The sequence below is a fragment of the Macrobrachium rosenbergii genome, chromosome 37, assembly GCF_040412425.1.
Source record: "Macrobrachium rosenbergii isolate ZJJX-2024 chromosome 37, ASM4041242v1, whole genome shotgun sequence".
Lineage (NCBI taxonomy): Eukaryota > Metazoa > Arthropoda > Malacostraca > Decapoda > Palaemonidae > Macrobrachium > Macrobrachium rosenbergii.
In genome coordinates this window covers 38,699,037-38,721,228 of record NC_089777.1, presented here as the reverse complement: position 1 = coordinate 38,721,228, position 22,192 = coordinate 38,699,037, and the positions used below count along the sequence as shown (strand labels likewise).

General features: G+C 36.3%; 1 protein-coding gene across 2 annotated transcripts in view; it reads left to right on the top strand.

The window, feature by feature from the left end:
- Positions 1–12,871, top strand: part of LOC136825506 (uncharacterized) — a 34,449-nt gene extending 21,578 nt beyond the window's left edge. The window contains exons 5-12 of one of the 2 annotated variants that reach the window (XM_067082070.1): positions 1,754–2,017; positions 2,633–3,706; positions 4,102–4,271; positions 5,856–6,010; positions 6,570–6,713; positions 8,264–8,433; positions 9,838–10,023; positions 12,369–12,871. In XM_067082070.1, coding sequence (XP_066938171.1) covers positions 1,754–2,017; positions 2,633–3,706; positions 4,102–4,271; positions 5,856–6,010; positions 6,570–6,713; positions 8,264–8,433; positions 9,838–10,023; positions 12,369–12,383 — 2,178 coding nt within the window. In that variant the 3' untranslated portion in view covers positions 12,384–12,871. Of the gene's footprint in view, positions 1–1,753; positions 2,018–2,632; positions 3,707–4,101; positions 4,272–5,855; positions 6,011–6,569; positions 6,714–8,263; positions 8,434–9,837; positions 10,090–12,368 lie in introns of those variants that run through there. The other variant, XM_067082069.1, reaches the window with a different exon arrangement.
- The last annotated feature ends 9,321 nt before the right edge of the window (positions 12,872–22,192 follow it).

Genomic DNA, 22,192 nt, shown 5'->3' with positions numbered 1-22,192 from the left:
GCTGCTGCCAATCAGTTGCTTAACGGGGAACGTTGACCATGGTTGTGGGTCACGAAGGTCATTATTTTTCATTTACTTACTTTTATTTATATATATCTTAATTTCACTTATTTTTCTTTATTTATTAAGTCAGGTGTTTGGCTCTCCATCAGTTCAAGGAATAAGTCTGTATTATATTAGATTGCCTGATGAATCTGGTGAGTTTAGTTTCTCTAAGAACGTGGCTAGCATGTGTCTTATCTGAAGCATCAAAAGATTTTTTCTAGCCGTCGTTGGCATTCAGTTCATCGGCACCCCCTCACAACCCTGCGGTGCTTTCTGCATTGCTTTAGTATGAAAGCTGGCTCTTAAGTTTCGTTCTGTGGTCGAAATTCCACGGATATGTGGCTATTGCATTTTCTCATATTAACATTAACGGATCTTTTGTGTTCCCCGTTGCTTCGTTCGTGGTTTCTTCCGGTCTCCCCACGTCAGCCAAATTGCAGGTGGTACAAACGATGACGTATACCCCGTCTTCATCTTTTCCTCAATTTTCCCAGTTTTGTTTTTACTAAGGGAGCTACGGAGAGTATTGGCAGAATGAAATGCAATTTGATGTTGTTTATCCCCCAATATTTTTGGCGACTTCTGATTTACTGTAATGAGGTAACTGCATTTCGTTAGCCATTTTCTTTTTTCGCTATTTAAATGGTAATTACCTTTTTATTATCTGACAGCATTATTCAGAATCCAGGTGGGATACGCTAAATCGTAAAAAAAGCTTTCGTGAAATTTGCCTCTGTCTAAATAAGCAGGGTCACAAGGTCTGTGGGCTCAGTATAAAAGTTCTACCGCTACTCCTGTTATGATGTTCGAATTATGGTGTGAAAAGTAGAAAACGTATGTATTAGTATTTGTGACTTTACGGTACACTAGTTTTTTCTTTTATTTTTACTGAGGCCTTGTTAAGTAAATTTGCAGTAAATTGTTGGATACTACAACGTGTCTCAGATTTCATAATGGCGACAGTGGCCGGCGATGGAAGAGAAGGTTCAAACTCGAGTAACGATAGAAGTATGTCGAACTTAGAATCAGTGAAACACCATTAGATTTCCAAGCCCTCCTTAACAGAATGTATCATATATCTAAGGAAAACAGCGGTAATGAGGCCGGAGTATGCACAAAGGTATGTGATAACATTAGATAGAGAGAGGATTTATGAAGTTGAATCTTTCCAATACTTGGGAAAACTGATATATATATTGCACAGGTTCTCTTGAGTTGGAATTTAGTGAGAATAAAAAAGGCAAATCAAACATTGGGCAGCTTGATTAAGATTAGAAGTTCGACATGTTAACACTGCATACGAATTTAAAATTATAAAAAAGTCTAGTATATACGATTTTTATTGCTGTACAGATATGAGTCATGATATGACACTAAAAACAAAAACATAGAAGATTTCAACGATTTGAGAACAAAGCCTTACGAAGAATGTTAAGTATCTAATGGCAGGATAGTGTTAGACCTGAACATGTCCTTGCCACTATTTTCTTCTGGGAAAATAGTACAAGAACTGTCAGCTGGGCTCGTGTGGGTACTGGAAGAGTAGGATGATAAGTCTGAGAAGGCAGGCTGGAGATCTGTGGAAGATAAAAGCAAAGGAAAGACATATGTATCGGAATTTCGCAGAGGCCCTTTGCGTTGGACATTATTATTATTATTATTATTATTATTATTATTATTATTATTATTATTATTATTATTATCGCAGGAGAACGAAGACGAAATCCCAGAGGATTTCAATCCAGAAAACGTCATTGACATCGTGGGCGTCGTGACAGATTTCACGGGCATCGTGGGGTTGGTTACGCGCCCTTGGACGGGAACCTTCCCTACCAAAGCGACCTCACCCACCACTACGCCCATGACGCCAGAGACACCTTCCACCACACCCGCGCCCTTTTCTCCTGCAACACCCTTGGACGTCGAACAGATTATTGTTGAACTACAAACTGAAGGAACGGCGACAGAGACGGTAATTGATCAATCTCTGTATATTTTTCTTAATTTCACCTTTGCCTTTTAATTTCATTTGGTGTGTTTTTCAAAGTTATTTAGTTATGCTAGGTCACTGTACATATTTGCACGATTCCGTGAATTATGTATTTAAAGATAGAGAATTTTGCCAGAATTTTTTTACCTGGTTGTGCAAACGGACCATTTTTTCCATTTTAAAGATAGCTATGAATTATCTACAAACTCTCTTAATGAACAAAGTTACAATGCAACATAGCCTTTAATGCTAGGTAATTATACAATGCTTTAGTTTGCACTCGATACTGAGATAATTTATTTCATGTTAGTATGAAGCTTTAAGCACTATGTACCCTTGCCTTAGCTTCTCTGACTTACGTTGCTGTGTAAAGTTTCTATGGTTTATTCACCCATTTTTTTCAGTTTTGTCTTTTTTACATATAGGTACTCTTTACTGTGAAAATTTGCTTTGCCAGTTAATGACCTTTCAGGCTTGTCCAGTAGGGGTGTTTGATAATTTTAGATGGTAATAATAACAGACCCCATTTCTTACATAGGAAGACATAGGCTTTCGTGAGGCAATGGTTTACAGTTAAAAAAATTTTTCACATTTCAGCCGCCTGAAACAACCGAGAGTTACAACGAAATTCCAACGGAAACGACTGGGCCCTCCGTCGCGAATCAACAGAACAAAGAGCCGGAAGTAACAACTACTTTCCCCTCTCACCGCCCGGTGGACGAAATAGAAAACGAAGATGACCAACATGAAGAAACAGAAGAAGTAGCCCTGGCAATGGTGATCAATAATGAATCTGCCAGCACCCTCAGGCCACCATCATCATCATCATCAGTTTCATCGCTGGCAACTCCTATACCTATCCCTTCTGAGACCGAATCTACCACAACTCAGATTTCATCATTCTCATCACAAACAACTCATGCCCCAGCCACATCAGGCTATCTGTTTGATGAGAACGCCATCATATTCCCTGACAACCCCATAGTTTCTCATCTTCCTCTGCTGGAGACAGAGGCTCTTGAGGCTGAGACAGAGACTATCATCAATGCCCTTCAGGACACCCTGGGTTCTGGCAACATCCAGGCTGTTGTTGGTGGATCCGTTTCAGAATCTGGTACTGGGCAACAACAAGGAGTTGAATCGTTAAATGAAATTCCTCTTGGATTGGAACATCTAGGTGACATTTACCAACAGCAGGGGTCAGCAGGTGCTGGTCTGGCTGAGATTCATCAGCAGCAGCAGGAGTCATCAACTACAGGTCCTGCTGAGCTTCCCCAACAGCAGCAAGAGTCATTAGATGCTGGTCTTATTCAGATTCACCTGCTACAGCCGGAGTCATCAGGTGCTGGTCTGGCTGATAATCACCAGGAGCACCATGAGTCATCAGATGCAGGTCTCGTTCAGAGTCACCTGCAACAACAGGAGTTATCAGGTACTGCTCTGGCTGAGACCCCACAGCAACACCAGCAGGAGTCATCAGATGGTGTCCTTGCTGAGACTGACATGCAGCAGCCAGCCGGAACAGGTATTGTCGGGCAGGAGCTGCTGGATAGGTACCCAGAGAAGCCAAACGTTGCTGACTATGACTACGATTACGACTACACCGACCACCAGCACTTGCTTCAGCCTGTCAACAAAAATATCTGTGGCTTTAAAGGCTTCAAGAACTATGTAAGTTACATGGTGTTTCTATGTATGTCGGGTTATAGCTTTTCTTTTAATTTTTATTTAACCCTATTGTCTTTTGAACAAACCATCACAAAACCTATAATGTCAGATCTTAATCTTCAGAGTATTTGCTTGACCATTTTTTAAATTGTATGGAATCATTCATAAATTTCAGATGCTAATTTTATAAAATATGTTTGACATCTCGTTTTTAGATAAATTTTGGCACTTGTTGATACTTCTTTTCCTGGCGTAAAATCATTGTTTATCAGAAATTGTCCCCTTGAATTTCAATACAAAAACCTCTGAAGTTTCTGTTAAGGATGGTTTCTTACTTGTGAAAGACATTCATTTTAAGTTTATGAATTCTGAAAGACCTCCATCTTCTATTTCATTAGTTTGGTGAAGGTAGCGCCAGTCGCATTTTAGGTGGAACTGTGGCATCGACTGTGGAATGGTGTTGGGTGGCAGCCATCATGGAGAGGAGACAATCCGGTGATAAATATATGTGTTCCGGAGCTCTGGTTGAGTCTGATCTTGTTGTTACTACAGCTACTTGTCTAAAGAAGTGAGTAAGCTCATCTTGCAAAGCTCAATTTTAAACAAACTTCTCTTACCTGTAAAATGTGCCTTTCAAGACATGTGCTCTTAGTAAAAGGGTTGAAAGTATATATTTGGAAACAGCTGGCAGCTGTACCATATAGGGCATGTAGCTTTTACGTCATTTTGCTTGATTTATGAAATCTAGGCTGTCAAGGCAAGCACTGGACCGAGTTTGGCCATGCAACGCTTAAGATGGGGGGAAAAGAGGGTATTGGAGTAGTTGAACAGCAAGATAAACGAGATTCAGAAAATAAAGATGAAGCACAGTGCAAGGAGAAAAACCCACACTTGCTCTAAGAAATAATAGTAGAGAGATTGGGCAGCTAGAACGAAGAAATGAGGCGGGAATGGAAGTAAAGTAAGTGGCAAAAAAGTGGGTTCAGCTAGGGACTGAAGAGATGCTGCAAGCTCCCTTTAGACTGAAGTGTATTTAGAAAAAGCTGGTACCTGTGCCATACAGAGACTTTTGCTTGTCACGGTTTATAATCCTAGATGAAAGTGTATTTGGGAATAACTCGCAACCTTACTGTATAGTTGGTGTTGGTTGTGTCTCAGTATAGTACTATAAATGTAAGCTTATTTGGAAACAACTGGAAATTGTACTACAGAGGTGGTGTGTGGATTCCGTCTCAGGATTGACAGAGTCTGGAAACAGCTACAGCCTTACTGCACAAAGGATATGGCTTATGTCTGTCTTTAAAATAACTTTAGATGACTAGATTAGTAACAAATGTCAGTACTTCTGCTACTGAAATATAATATGAATAATCATTCATAGATTCATAAATTAATAGTTGTTTTGAAGCCTGTCCGAGTAATGAATATTAGATTTTTAAAATACCAGAACAGAACCTCGAAACAATCTACAAAATTATAAATTAAAGTATAGTATTTTCTGAATCATTTAATATACCTTCTTAAAAGCCTTGTCTGGCACCGTTGAAGAAGAGGAATCTAGTAATAGGCATCCATCTTATTTTGGCTGAACTGGACTTGGTTGCTATGCCAGTGTTATGTCTTCACTATTTAGATAACCTACAGTACAACTGGGTTGTGGCCCTTCTATTACGTGAAGTGTCTTTATCCTGTAGAATATATAATGGAATGTAAATCTGTTTCTTATTGTATCAAAGCCAGATCATCATATAGCATCGATTCATTTTTGATTGTGCATAGTCTTTACTATTATTATTATTAATATTATTATTATTATTATTATTATTATTATTATTATTATTATTATTATTATTAATAATAATAAAAAAGCTCAGTCAAGTCGTCGAGACCATTTATTTTAGTAGCATCATCTACTGTTTGCCAGTCGCAGTCCTAAGAATAATTGTAAAAATAAAATCAACGTACCTGTAAAAGCATTGTGCTCTGCGTCAGTTTTTTATAGTTCAGAACACAGAGCATCTGTAGCACACAGTCATCTCGCCTGACCGTCTTTGGTGGCAGTCATACACTGTATAATCATAGTCTCGATGACAGTCTCCAGTAAGAAAGGGCTGAATAAAAAGATAAAAATTAAAGAGCAGCTTCCCTGCAGGCTGAAGTCGCGTGATGTGAACAAGTACATTGTGGTGTTGGGCGACAGCAACTTGCAGGAGGACCTGCCCTACGGGATCCAGTTCCATCGCATCATGGAGGTCGTTACCCACCCGGATTACTTCACGTCGGGCGGCGCCCATGCCAACGACGTAGGTCTGTAGTACAGTATTATTATTATTATTGTTATTATTATTATTATTATTATTACACTTTCATATAGCCATTAAGTTGCTTAACAAACATTCACAGAACTGAATGCTGATATCGTAAGTAGAAAGGTCAGTATACGGAAATACACAAACCAAAAAAAAACACAAAAAATGAAATACAAATGAACAGCAGTAGAGAAATAAATACGATAACTGACATGCCATCTGATGGACGTGAGAAAATGTTATTGTGCTTTTTCTACCCTGTACCTTTTGTATCCAAAGCCCTTATTCTGATATATCTGTGTCCTCTGTAACTGACACGCCCACCGTGAGAAGTCTTTCTGCTCAGCTATCCAGCTTCTTTAACTCTAGCCGTACTCCAATTTACGTTCCTCATTCAGGATCAGATCCTCCTAGCCAGGCCCTGAAAAATCAAGGAAGATAAGTCAGTAATTGTCACTGAAACAATAAGGGCGAAAACTGAACAGAGCAAGCGTGTGTATTATCCAATACTCCTTTCATATTTTTTTGTACTAACTTCCAGTTTAAAATATTGACAGGAGTTTTAAGACTGAGAGACCACGCCACGTTGAGCGACAATGTGTGTCTCGTCTGTATGACACAGCAGGACGCCATTTTCCCTGCCCAGTCGTGTACAGTCGCCGGGTATGGCATTGGTGACGTGCCCAACAATATGCTCAGAGGTAAGGTTTTGTGCTGTATAAGCTAATTTTTACTATTGTTATCGATAAACCCACACCCATTTGATTTTCTACATAGGTTTCATGTTATGAGAAGTGATAATTATTCGTGTTATTATTATTGTTGCTGCTTTATTATTCAGTATATATGCAGTTCTAGAGGTCAGAGAGGCCATTCATTCGTTATGTAAGCTTCCGCACACTAGAAAGTCTAAAAAGGGGAAAACGAAAGCAGGAAAGCCAAATGAAAATAAAAAACGTATAATACGGTAATAAACGCATGTACTGTTACACACACACACACACACACACACACACACACACACATATATATATATATATATATATATATATATATATATATATATATATATATATGTGTGTATGTATGTGTGTGTGTGTATGAAGATAAAAAGGCCCATAAAACACTATTTGAACGTTGCAACCATATATTTCGGGCACTTCCTTCTGTGCCCCTGTTCACTGGAAAAATATGGACAGATGAAATGTTACAAGGGTATATATACAAAGCATATATAGGTGTGGCATTAAGTCTCCGATGGTATGCAGGTGACCGTTTCCTAAGAAGGAGGAGAGTGAACAATTCCCTAGTGGTTTTTTGGCCCATTAACTCCCATTTGGCGACGATTCTGGTGGTCTTGTGCCCTGGAACACCTTCTTCAGAAGTGATCTGAGGATTAAAGCGTCGATGTTGTCCGATTTCCAATGTCCTCCTGGCAGGTTCATATTGTTGGTTTGATTGATGACAGCAGATTCCAGCATCTTTCTTTTGTACGGACAGCTACTTTTGAAAACCAGCTCCGCCCCACTCCAGTTTATGGAATGACCTGTATCTCTGATATGTAGGAAAATCCCCGAACTCTCCAAAGCATAACATACTGATCTTTTGTGCTCTGTTATTCTTTGCGAGAGCGATCTACCTATCTCCCCCAAAGTAAATGTCATTACAATTGCTACACGGTATCTTGTAAACTCCGGCTTCTTCCCCCTTGTTATTTAAGTATACGTTAATGAGCTACATTCAAATAGTGTTTTATGGGCCTTTTTATCTTCATATTATACTGTAGTATTATAGTAAAGACATTCATATATATATATATATATATATATATATATATATATATATATATATTATATATATATATATATATATATATATATATATATATATATATATATATATATATATATATATATATATATATATATATATATATATATATATATATATATATATTACTAACAGGACCTCATTCAAACTGGATGGTATCTAGTGGAGATATTTATTCAGAAAAAGTTACAAGCTTTCTTGGACAAACAGTCCTCATTATCAAGTATCCGTACAATGACCAGACGCGTAGTCCAGCTGTATTTATATCTGTGTGCTGGGTACTTTAATCCTATAGTTGCCTTCCTCCTCCTGTGTGAATTATGGCAGTACTGAACGTTGTTTTCCCCATCTATGTTGGACAGAGACAGAGGAAACAAACAACTTTTGATTTTATGACTTTAATGAGTTAACATCCCTTCAGAAGTGAGAGACGCGGTGCCATCCGAAGGAGTCCTTCGCCAGATGTCGGTCCCTATCCTCAAGCAGCAACAGTGTGAAGCCTCCTTACACAACATGACAGGATCCGAAATCCTTGCGAAGTCGGACTACTTCCTCTGTGCTGGAGGATTGGATGGAACCAATGCTTGCTATGTGAGTCTTTTTAATGAATTTTACCGTAGGATACCATGAGATATCGTTAAATAAAGTTTAAATCTTTCAGCCTAGGATAAAACAGGATCGAATATTAAGACAGCTTTTTGGATATAATTCAGTGTAGGATACTGGAGGGTCTAGTGGAGAAAGTGCGTTCGTTATCTGCACTGTGCAATATTGTAGGACTCTTTTACTGAATCGTATTCCATACTTTCAGTATAGATACTTTGAAGTCCAGTTAAGGGTGTTTGTTATTTTCTGCGTGATTCACTGTTAGGCCCACTTGGGGAAGAGTTTATCTATTTAGAATTCAATTAAGAAAGCATGTTTGTTGCTTTCATTTGATGCATGCTAATACATCGGGGTTGTTACTTTAAACACAGGATACTTTTGCACTTAGTCAAGTAAGTATATTTGTTACAGTGTAGGATAATTCAGAGCCCGTCCAAGAAAGCTTATTTATTACTTTCGATAGGAGGCTTTAAGAGATAGTCAAGAAAGTAAGCTTGTAGGCTGCCGTGTAGAAATCATTAAGGTCAGGTTACGAAAGTATATTTTAGGATCTTGTTAAGAAAGAGTCCTTGCTACTTAAACGTAGAATACGTGTAAGAACACGTATTTTATTATCCTTTTAAAAGAAAATAGCAGATGAAAATTTTTGGTTAAATTTCACCTTTTTTTTCTTTTATCGACGTGCATAACAGTTTAGAATATGGTTTAGGTAGGCTTTACAAGCTCACAAGAACAGCGTTCCTTTTATGAATATAAAATTCATTACCATGAATTATGAAGCCGTTTTGTCATGGGTCTCTTATAATTGTTTTAGAGCAGGAATGAAGGTCGAAACATTGTTTGTGAGAGGATATATTTTTAGTTTTATCTTAGGCATGGCTATAACAAAGATAGAAGGGTTAACTTACTATTATTATTCATAATGTAAACACTAAGAAAAGTAGATAACAGGTAAAAGAAGTGTAACTAAATGCATATTAAGATAACTGTTGAATAAAGTCATATAAACAAAGGAAACAGCCCGTTTATGAATAAACGCATTTATTCCTAATTGGGTAATGCAATCCACCAGCTCAGTTGCATGATCGAGACATTGCCTTAGTATTGGCGCCTCATAATTGCGTGAGTGATGTTCATCTTTTTTCCTCTATAAGATCCTCGCTACATTTCAGCCTTCCAACCATTTAATTTTTTCGTTACAAAGCTGCTTCGGTGTCAGATCCCTTTATTTCCTGTGTGTGTGTTTTCTCTGTGAAACTAAAAGATGAGGCCTGTTTTTCTAACCAACTCTTTTATGTTATCCTCATAAGGTTGTTGTATTTTTAGCGTATCATTCTTCTATTCTGTATTATGTGTAACAGTGTATTTATTGTATATTTATCTTCTCAGAGCACGATGGACGGCGGTTCGCCCCTCGCCTGTGAAGCTGGAGGACGCTGGTTCCTAGCTGGAGTGGTGTCCTGGACACGAGACTGCGAGAAGCAGGATGTCCCAAATGTCTACACCCGCGTCTCGTCCTTCTCCAACTGGATTCAAGCGACCCACCTTAGAATGCTGGGTTTCCTCACTCACCAGGTACATTCTCAGCAAGTGCGTTGGATACAGGAACATGTGGACAAGATCAATAAGGAATTCTCATAAATACACCCTTTATGGAAAACCAGGAAGAAATCTGGTAGATCAGTGATAGATTCTTCCAATTCCTCTTCAGGGAGAATCCTGCATGATCTTAAAAAGGCGTGCTCCTAAATTCCCTTGTGAGAAACGCTGGAGAATTCCGTAGGATTTAGATGAATTCTCTGCCTCTTAAATGAAAAAGGGAGAATTCTTAAAAATCAATGAGGAAATCCCAGTCCTTTAATGAAAAGCTAAGGAGAATTGTGTAAGATCACCAGATATTTCACTTAAATACCCCAATGAGAAATTAAGGAGAAATATGTAAGCTCAATAAGAAGGACCTCTAAATCTTCAGGGAGAATTCAACGTATTTAAAGAGCTTTAAACCGCTTTATTTTCTTATGTTTTTTCATAGCATCTAAGTACGATTTTTCAACCTTTTTCCCTCTTCTCTTACAACAATTTTTCATTTGTCCCTCCATTGGCCGCTCTTCCGAAGAAACGGGTATCGTACATGCGACTATGAAACATCAGTGTCCTAATCCCTAAAACAAATCAAGCTCGTTTAGATGCAGTAGTATAGAATGCTCTTGCCTTTAATTACACGGTAGACAGTAGAGAAATACTAGATGTGTACTGGAAATACAAGAACTTAAACTATTCGTACGAGAACTTGTCTCACTTTACAGCTTAATTACTCTTTTCTTCCTCCACTGCTAAACGTCAGCACAAACTTAAGTACTGTACACTCGTTCCCTTACTGCAGCACGAGTTTCTCATCTGACTTGTCTTACCTGACAAAGAAAGCCACAAATCAAAGGACAGAACTCCGTGGTAATGTTTTAGATCCAGGTTCCCTAAGCCTCTTGTTCTTGACCTCGTTAAGACTTTTAAGATTGTTTTTCGGTCTCCCCTCCTCCCTCCCCATTTCATTACATTCGTTACATGAAAAGTCAAGTAATGAATTTTATCTTCATAGGACTATGAGTACTGGTAATGGTCACGATGACTTTGTAAAAACAGGTACTGTACAGTACCATTAGATTATGAAAACTAAATTTGCTAACCCTTCCTGACTCCTAGTCCTTTGTTGGACTTTGTTAGTACCATCGACCCTCGAGGGTCGCTATCGACCATTTTGAGGAAGCTGTTATAGAATCTGAATGCAAGATGTTCCATTTCAAGTGTTTTTATGTGGAGAATTTCTTTTATATTTATTCTCATGGCTATGGAACTTTCAAACAAATGTCAGTGAGTAACAATTTTTCTTAGTTTAACGCAAGTACAAATAAGCTCTTTGCCTTTATAGAAGAAACAGGTAGAATGTCCAATAGATTCTAAAAAGTTTTTGTTTTCTCCAGTAAACAGTTAAATTAAATATTCATTATGTTTCTTTCTGATACGGTGTTATTAAATGTTTACATCTACTATAGGGTTGAACAGAAAGGATATCCAAAGTTTGGAACTATTGACAGTTGGAGTCAGGACAACAGTGGGGTGCTAATTATTAAATGTTAAAGATGAAATATGACCTGGATCTTAACAAATTATTTATAAAAATATCGTTACTTTTCAAAGCCTGTATTACCCAATTCTTTTGTTTACATAATCGTACATCAACATAGTTTTTATCAACAGTATTTAGCAATCGCTTATGTACCGTAGGTAGTTTTTCCCTAGTTTATATTTTCACATTAGTATATTTTCTCTAATTAATGTTCTTACATTAGTCTTTCTTAGTATTCCTTGATTTAGTTTCTTCTGTTACATTGTTCCACCATTAATTTTCTTTACAGTTATTGCCACATTTTGCCTTTTCTCTGTAATTAAAGTCTTGACGTTATCCAGGTCTATTAGTATCCCATTACCATTTACCAAGACTGCTAAGACCTGTAGGTAAAGTTAGAGCATAAACTAGTGCATTGTACTTAATCTAAAACATCTTCAAGAGAAAAATGTAAATATGTAATTTAGGAACTTGAGTGCTCTTAAAATTAAATTTTCTCAATACTGTTATTTATATGTTGAATTTTGTTCCTTTCAATCATCATTCAACCCAGTAAACATCCAGGCCATATCCTTTCGATTATATAGGTTTGGTTTAAAGCTAAGACATAGGCCACGCCCACTTTTACGTGATAAAGTTGCCAGTTGTTACCGGAAAGGTGCTGCCAACTAGTTCAGCAACATCTTGTCCTGAATGACTGCAGCCATATTTTGAAAAGGCTTGGCTTTTGTTTCAGCTTTAAATTTTCTTTCTTCGATTGATGTTGTTTAATAACCTTTTTGTGACTCTTTTTCAGATTACACTGACATGACCTTCCTCCTTCCTCCTCTGTTCAGCACTTCATGGGGATGAAGCATGTCTTTAGAACGTAGCTATTTATTACCACTTATCAGTCTTTTCAAGTGTTTTCCCTATTTATTAAAGTCATTTGTGTTAGTATGAATCCTTTTATGTCTGTCAGAGCATCGACATATAGGCGTTTCAATATTTTTAGTACCATCTGTAAAGAATAGGTTTTTGTCCTTTGTTTTTGTCTAGTTGTTTGTTTGCTAGTATGAGTGTTGTTTGTTGTATGAGATTGTTCTTATCGTTTGTATACCATTTTTTGTTGTGTGTTCATTGAGAATTCCTCGGTCTTTTAATAATTCCGTCTACATTTTTTCCTCTTGGTTTTACTTTTATTTCCTTTAATTTATTTATTTATTGATCTCATATTGACTGAGTATTTATTTGCTTTTATGCATGCTTGTTGTGTTTGTTGGTAGCGTTAATTGTTTTTTAATTAAATACATTAGAAATTCTTTGTTTTTATGTAGCTCATCCCTAGTAACGTGATCCACAAAGGAATTTTCCATACAATATTCCTTGATGTTATCTCCCATCACATTTTTTCATAAGAATCAGTGATGGCTTCCGCTTCTTTTCGGTTGGTTATACCGATTCCAATGGTCAGTACCAGGCCCCTGATTCACTTCAACTCCCTACCATTGTGAAAGGACCTGTCCTAGTATAAAACCGATTCAATCTACTGTATATTCACCATTACCCCGGTCTCGTTGAGCACTACTGCCCATGGTGTGCACGGAACTATATCACCTCAGCAGGATCGAGTTGTTGATTTTGCTCCTATTTTAAACAAACGACAATCATGCTGCGGCTTATGACATGCAAGCCAGAGCAAGACCTTTGGAGGCCCGTAATTACAAGGGTTACCCAGTCCCCTTTTAGATGGAACCATTGTTTTCATGCATAGATATGCAGGCTGCTCAAGGTTAGCTTATTTTGAGGAAAGTTAGCAAATCCTTCGGTGAGTGTTTCCCACCAAAAAATATATTTTCAAAAATGAATAATTAAAATCTGAGAATTAAGAAATGAGGAAGGCCCCGGAGCAGCTAAACTATCTCCGTCCACTAACTGTAAATGAAGTAAATTTCTGTTATTCGTTTATACTCTTTTATAAATTGTATTGAATTTTTTATGTATCAAAAGTAAAACCAAGATTTTTGTGACTTTGGTTGTTAGAACGATTTTGTAGCAATCAAGGATTTTTATTATGTGCCTCAAATTGGCTTTCTTAATGAAACTTGCAAGTAAAGTTTTTTATGCCTGTACAAGAGTGGTTTCAGTAGTAATTACTGGTTAATTTTTTTTTCATTTGATAAACCTGTATGGTTATGTATGTGCAACTCACAAGTAATAATAATTTTTTGGCTGGAAGTACAGTAAGTACTGTAGTTGGGTTTTGCCAGCATTTACGAATTAGTCAAACAGATCCAAATCCCATGTAGTCCTGATTGTCGATTACTTATCTTAGTTTTCTTATAGCAGGGGAGCTCTTTGTAGTCCCCATCATCAATTAAAACCAATCTAATTATTACACAAAGTGTGTTTAGGCCTACCCCCAATTTTCACTGTAAATCTATTACATTTCCCTTTCTACTTCTCCTGCCATCCCATCACACATCCATGCATATTGGTCTGCCTAATTCCTTCAGTTTTTATAGTGCTTAATTCTTCCACTTTCGCTGCAGGTATTGATGGATGTCCCTCCCTCACTCACCTGGGTGATTGGTTCCATGCTATCCTGCTTTAGTTCAAACGCTACCTGACAGAGGACATGATCTTAAGATTTAATCCAAGAACAAAATTGTTTTGATGAACAATGATAAACAATCAGAAGCGATTTGACAATTCGACAGCAGTGTGCCCCTGTGTTGTATGGGCTAAGCTGATTTTAGCTGATTTTAGCTTTCATGAGCGAAACTCGACGTGTAGGCCGATATGCTATTATAGAACTGGTAAGTTTTTAGTTGTTGATAACTACCGTTTAGTCATTTAATTTCAAATAGGACTTTTTGATAAGAAAAGTGTAGGTACCCTATATGTTACCAGATTTCAAGTATACAGTGCAGTATTAGTAATGGTAGGTATTTTTATTGATTACTATTCAGCATTATTATTTTCCGAACACTAAAGCGGTAAGGGACTCCGTGAAGTTCCACCACTCACGTCTGTCTCCACTCAACTCCCAAATATCCAGCCTCCTGTGTCATGGCTCTCATCTAAGTAGGTCTAGGTCTTCCAACTCGTCTGGTGCCTAGAAGAGGTGAGCTGACATTATCATGTATTAGGCTTCCAAGGGTTGAGCGACGGACACGCCCAAACCAGCTGTAACCCTTCATTGTCTCATCTACTTGAACTCATGTAATTTACCTTATGGTACTATTTCTACCACCCTGCAAAATGACGCCTAATAATTATTTTTCTTGAACCTTTCATTTGTCAAATCAGCAGAACCTTTTAGATATAGTAGTATTTTCCTACTGTGATTTATGCCAACATAGCAATATGTATCGTAGATTTATGGATAATTTTATTTTCGTATGTTATTTCGGGTTTTGACTTCCAAATCCTAATTCTGGCGGCACATCAACTAATTTGCCTTTTCATGATTCCCAGTTCCCATTTATAAGGATTTGTCTTGATTCCTTATTCTGCAATGCAGTTTAGTAAATTTGTTAGATGCTGTTTCATATTCAGATAAAATCACCTCTTCAGTGATTCCATCATAGCTGGTGCTCTTTAGTCTTTGCGTTTTTTTATTACTAATTCCATTCCAAAACTGTGGATTCCTTGAGGTCTTCTTCAGATTCTAGCACAGCATCCATCAACTCATTTCCATCATCTCTTAGTCATGACCTCACAAAACTATTCCGCCTAGAGTTGTCTCCCTACTTCTTATCTCCTCCTGTTACTCTTCAAAAGGCCATTAAACTTCGGAGCTACCTTTCAAATGGTAGAATGCCCATATGTAAAGAAGAGAAAATAGAGCAAAGAGAAGAGAAATACAGTAAAATATAATGAGTAGGTAAACATATAAATGAAACAACTGAAAAATAATGAAGAAAACTGGGTCAAAGATGCAAGGTTCTTTAAAGTAACATTACAGTGACATTGGCGTATTTCTTGTGACTGGCGACACCAATATATCTTTTTACGTGTCTCTCCATTGCGCATCACTAAAGAGATTCAAATTTGACAATATTATCTACGATGCCACCTGAATTTAACATCAGTGAAGAGTATAAACTGTATATTTAACAATAAGACTGTTATATATATATATATATAATATACATGTGATATATGTATACATACTGTATATAAATTAATATATATATATATTGTATGTGAGTTTGTTTGTGTGCAAGAGAAACTGTAATGACAATTATATTGCTGTGCATATAATGAAAGGATATTGAAAAGTCCATTCAGTGTCACCGGAAATCCGCCTGTTTAAGAAACGTGAGAGTGACAGAGAATGAATGTTAGCGTGAAATACTCTGTAAAATTAATGCTGGTCTGTTGTTCAGACCAATAAAGTGACATTGGACTTGACAGTGAATGCCAGTCACCGTTGTATATTTGCTTTACAATTTTCAATATACAGTGTGTCACTGAAGACATACATACAAATATATATATATATATATATATATATATATATATATATATATATAATATATATACATATGTGTATGCATATATGTATATAAAATACACACACACATATATGTATGTATATATATATATATATATATATATATATATATATATATATATATATATATATATATATATATATATATATATAGGCCAATTAAAGCAGACTACTAGAAGGAAGATATTCTTGGGTAGGCCTATCTTTTTTGTTTCAAACAAAAAATAAGGAAAAACTTATGATAAATTGTGTCATAAACAGAGTGGCCTATTCAACTCTATCAGTCACATTCTGTCTCAGATGCAGCTTAGGAGTCTGCAAAATTTATTAAACAGAATGGCAAGATAAATAAATGGTGTTGCACATTGTGACAGGATTTCCCCCTGTATTGTTGAAAAAGCTATGTTTAAAATGTTTGTAATGACTTCATGCCATCAAGACTGAGTGTCCAAAATGTTTGAGTGGATGTAGTCTCAAGTTACTTGAGCCAACATGCAATCGAATGTTGCTTTTAAAGCCTTTAAATTTACCGCTCCAAGACTACAATTTATTAGCCCTCATTTTATATCTGTCTTCAGAAAAAAATCAGACTATTATTTTCCGAGTGTTAATGGCAGAGTGGGTTTAACAATTAATTTGAACCTCAAGAAAAAAGGTAGAAACAGTTAAAGTGGCATTGGAATTAAATTGATACATTTAACTCAGAAGTTATTCAAATCAGAAGTGTAAAGAAACATTAAACTGACAAACCAAATTGCGGCAAACCAAATGGCCAAAGCTCTGAAACTGTAATTAAACTTCTAACCACCAGAGGGCACCACAGTCAAGGGATTCGGACAAGTGCTCAAACGTATTTGCTACGTTCTTGTTGAAAGCTTTAGCCTCCTTTGATCCTGCCTTTTCAAGACCTGTAGAATATTGCTTGATCATTATCTCTGGTTTCAGTAGAACGTGTTCTGAGTTTAGAGAAATCTTAAGAAATATTAATAACGCTTTCAAAGCTTTTAAGAAACACAATAGTGAAATGAAGTGTGCAGTTCGTCATCTCTTGGCTGAAAATCGACTTTCAGAGCGCTGCTCGCTTACAACGAGAGAGAGAGAGAGAGAAAACTTTGGAACACGTTTTGAGTCATCACTAAACAGACTGTCATAATGGAAACAATATTCGAGTCCCTCGTTCCCTCGTTGAGAGATTTCGAAAGTAAAAGTGAAAGGCAACACCAATTGTTAAGTAAACTTAAAGATAGCGGGCTATAATATTTCAGTCAAGAGGAAATTCAAATGTGGTAAGTTAACTCAGTGACAGATGCAGTAATACTTATTTGAATGTACAAATGAAATGTGCAGTGTGTGTGTGTGTATATACACATATATATATATATATATATATATATATATATATATATATATATATATATATAATGTATATACAGACAAGAAAACTAGCAATCATTTCTGTAGTTTCTTTACACATTTCAGGAATCCATTCCTATCACAAGGGCTACGTAAAAACGCGAATATAAAATCAGGACATTTTACCGTCCAAATACTTGCTTAATAGCTATTATGTTAATATAATGAAATATTTAGTTAAATAATTTCACGAAAATGCCAACAGGAAATTATTCAATCTAAACCGTGCTGACATACCTAATAAGTTATTGAATCTTTAGTTACATGATTTAACATGTTAAATCATAGAACTAAACATTTTGTTAACAGATATTTAAGCAAGTTTTTAAATTGTGAAGTATACCGATTTTTTCGTGTTCTCTGTAGCTCAAATATGCTTGAAAATGGGACTTTTACGTCTTGAAACGCTGCAACAACAATAAAGTACTTAGAAAAAGAATAAAGGACTGGTCCTTTACCTTGCACCTACTCATGTCTATCGGTTGATAGAACCCCTTTCAATCCTCACTATATATATATATATATATATATATATATATATATATATATATATATATATATATATATACTATATATATATATATATATATATATATATATATATATATATATATATATATATATATATATATATATATATATATATATACAATATGTGTGTGTGTGTATACAAACGCAAATACACACTACGTACGTATTACAGCTGAATGGTGCTGCTTTATTTTTTAACAGAAATTTCATCCTTGAACCGGCAATTAAGAGATAAATGAGCCAGTGATAATTATCTTGCTTTTCTTAGGCGCTAGGCCCTATTAGGGAAACAATCCCCCCCCCCTCTCTCTCTCTCTCTCATTAAGAAGAATTGAGGGCATGTAACTTTCATAGCGCTGATGTTGGTACAAATTATGCGCGCCAGTGATATCTCGTAGAAGATTAAAATACTAATCAGTGTTGGATTAACTCTCCTCGCTAAACTCAGACTTCATGTTGAAATGAAGGGTCGTTAGTCTATTGGTTTACATTACTGAGTCATCATTTTCGTGTGTTTTGAACTCTTAAGTTTTCTCCTGTTAATTCTCGTTACATAAATTAATATTTTCTTATACGAAAGTTTGAATAGAAAGTTAATTGTCCTCTAAACTGAATACAAACGTGTACATCTTTTGGCAATATTGATAAAAAAAAAATTAATATGAACATGAGAACAAATGAATTGCTGACATTTAGTAAACTGCTGAGCGATCTATGGTGGCGGAGGAAAATTGAGTAACCTATCTTTTTTATATATTTTGCATTACTGACATGAAAATGATCATCGTTTTAGGTAGTGGGGACAGAGATGAGAAGGGCATGACTTTCTAGCGTAAGTACAGTGAGCCAGGAAACACGTAGGAAAACATGAAAGTTCCAGGTTCTAGACTGAATGATAGTAAGTTTTATAATTATAATAGCGATATCAATTTATTATTATTATTATTATTATTATTATTATTATTATTATTAGTAGTAGTAGTAGTAGTAGTAGTAGTAGTAGTAGTAGTAGTAGAAATATCTGTTGAATTCCACGTTTAATATCAGCAGGAGAAGTATGTAAAAAAATTAACTTTTTGAAATTGCTATTTTTGGTAGCAGGAGAGTTCCCGCATTTTAAACTCGGTGACAGTTATGACTAATGTTAATCTGGATAAAATTAAGATTTTTACAATTCCTAATTTAATTTTTAGCTTATTGTTATTTCCATTTGTATAGTTTATTCTTTACTGCTGTATTTCTTTTGTGTACTGGATTGCTTTGCCATTTGGTACTCTTGGGCTTGTATATAGCATTCTGCTTCGCCAGCTAGTGTTGTAGCTTGGCTAATAATAATAATAATAGAGAAACCACTAATGTCATAAAGGACAATTGAATAGTAAACTTTCGGAAATGTCATCACCAGATCTCCCTTTCCCGTCCAAGGTTCACCTTTGCATGTGAATCAATGTGGGACTGACCTAAAAACAGGAGGGTTTCAAGCGGTCTGGAGCTGATGTAGTTCCGGATACTATTACTGTTTGCTAGATAGTAGTATAGTTTAGCTCGACCTTTCCTTTCCACATAAAAAAAAGCAATACAGTTCGCTGTGAAAATTAAGACATTGAAACATCTATATAGTTCGATTGAATCAAACAGTAAATGTTTTTGCGCTTTCCTAAAGTCAATTTTCTGGCGTCTATTAGCACCTTGCCGCCAAACTTTGCTCTATAGTTTGTACATTGCTGCGAAACTGAAGTGCATATTCGCGCTTATGTGACGTCTCCTTAACGAGCATTGTGAATTCAATCTTACAAGCATGTAAAGGAAATATTAGCTACTTAACGTAAAACTGTTATGGCAAGAAGGTAAAATATGGCAGAATGCTTGTTTGTAAGGACACCGGCTTTAGAGAATGAATGTAGACTCATTCTTTTTAAGAAAAAATAAACTCAGATTTGATGGAGGAATAAATTAAATTTATTCAGAAAACCGTGGGTTTTCTGAAATCTAAATTAAATTTAGATTTCAGAAAACCCACGGTTTAAGTTAAATACTTTCTGTTATAGTATGAAAATGTTCTCAGGAGTTCACAAGGCGCCAGTATTCCTTGGGTATCCGGCTGTATATCTCCTATAGTAGGCCTAAGAGAAGCACATATCAGTTTTTTTTATATCCTGGAATCTCAAACCTCAGGGTAGATCTGATCTGGAGGTCAAGTTCCCCCTAATGAAGTGAGAACGTGTAGATGTATCGAGTTAGGCCTAAAATCTCGGCGGGAGATTCTGAACATCTTAGTCCGTAAACCGTATGGGTCTTGAGCCAAACGCGGTTTGGAAATTAATGTAATCATCATTGGCAGTTTAGGCAAAACAAACTTCCTAATACTACAGGGTTCCTTTCTCTCATTACTTCTAATGCTAGGCCAAGGGCGGAGTTGTCCGAACGAGGTGAATGGCGGATGTTGCTCGGGAATTCCAGAAACTGAGCTCATGCGATTTCTTTTTTCGTTGCTCTTCAGTTTGACCTGGTGGCTTGTAGTTGGAGGTAGATATAATAGCATTAAACCGAATGTCGATTATTTCAGGCGATTTAGGCTAAGGCTAATATCCTTCATAGATTTTATATTATATATCATTCAAGATTTCAGCATTCTAAAATAACACGTTTTAACGGTCAAATCTTCTTCGTTTAACGTGCTTTTCCCATTTTTATATGGGGTAAGCACGATGCAGATATTCCTCCATAATCACGTTTTGAACGGCATATAGTGTACACACCATGAACAGTATTATTTATTTGTTATCGCATAATTTAATATCCCCATCCTCAACACTACCCTACAGACAAGAGCCGAGGCCGCCTTGTCACTTACAAGCAGTCAGCAATGCGAGCCGAGGAAGAGCGGTGACGTCAGAAGTGAAAGTGAAGCCAATAGCCAGCTCCACACACAACACGGCAAGCGGCTATTCTAACGCTTGAAAAGGTCGCTGGAAATAAGCTAAAGCGTGATATGCTTTCTGCAGTAAAATACTTTTGTTACAAGAGTATTGATACGAAGAACTGAAAACCCAATTACAACCTCACAAATACAAATTTGACATTTATACTATTACAAGTTTAGCGAACAATGTAAATAACCACTCTCGCCTTCAGTATGAAGTTGCTGCTGCAGTTCCCATTTTCTGCCTAATTTACTCTCTTCCTATAGAATTATAAAATAAACCGAACATTGACGACAACTCAGGTGTTAAATAGCTTCTATTAACTGAAAGTAACAAATCATCGAGTTCATCAGCGATAAATAGAAAGAATTTAACTGTTTATGGTGCGAGTTGTGATTCCCATTTTATTAGATGACTAATAGTTATAATGAATATTTCATTGTTTATAGAAACAATACTTTGTATTTTGTCCAGCCATTTTCTTCCTGTGCTATTTTTTTCGTTTTTACACAGGTAAACAGTTTGTATTATGAAAACACTTTTACCTCTTTATTGCAACTATCGGAAAAATACTACCTCTGAGGGTTGCTGCAGGTGATGTACTTGATAAGTGAAAGTAAATCTAAGACCAGCGTTCGGCAATTGATGCATTTGAAGCATTTCCTGTGTCGATCTGTGGCGGATTGACATCTGAGGTACTTATTATGGACGGCGGTTATTGAACACTTCTGTTTATCTATATATTTTTTCTGTTTATATGACCCTGTAGTCCGGTTATCTCTCTCTCTCTCTCATTTCGGGAATTTGAACTTATCGTAGATTTTAGGTATTTCAGACGTTCTATAGGGGATGAGTTATCGAACGTTTCCGCTTGAAACTGAAAGTGAATTTGAGGAAGGGGCGTGGTCTAGTCCAACACAAAGGACGTAATTCAGAAGTAATGGCGAAGTTACATGACTGGTATTTCCATTCCTTTTCTTCCCATTACACCTTTCTCTCTCTCTCTCTCTCTCTCTCTCTCTCTCTCTCTCTCTCTCTGCATGGTTACAAGAAGCACACCCAGAATCTTAGTGTTGCAGGCTATTGTTACCATTATGATAATGTTAACACCATTATAATTAACATTAGTCATTGCAAAAGGAAGTACTTATCTTTGTAAACATTCAGATCCATATACTATCATGCTTTACCCAATTACATACACTAGTGTACTCATACCGTCATAAAATGATGGTAGTATAAGAGAGGATC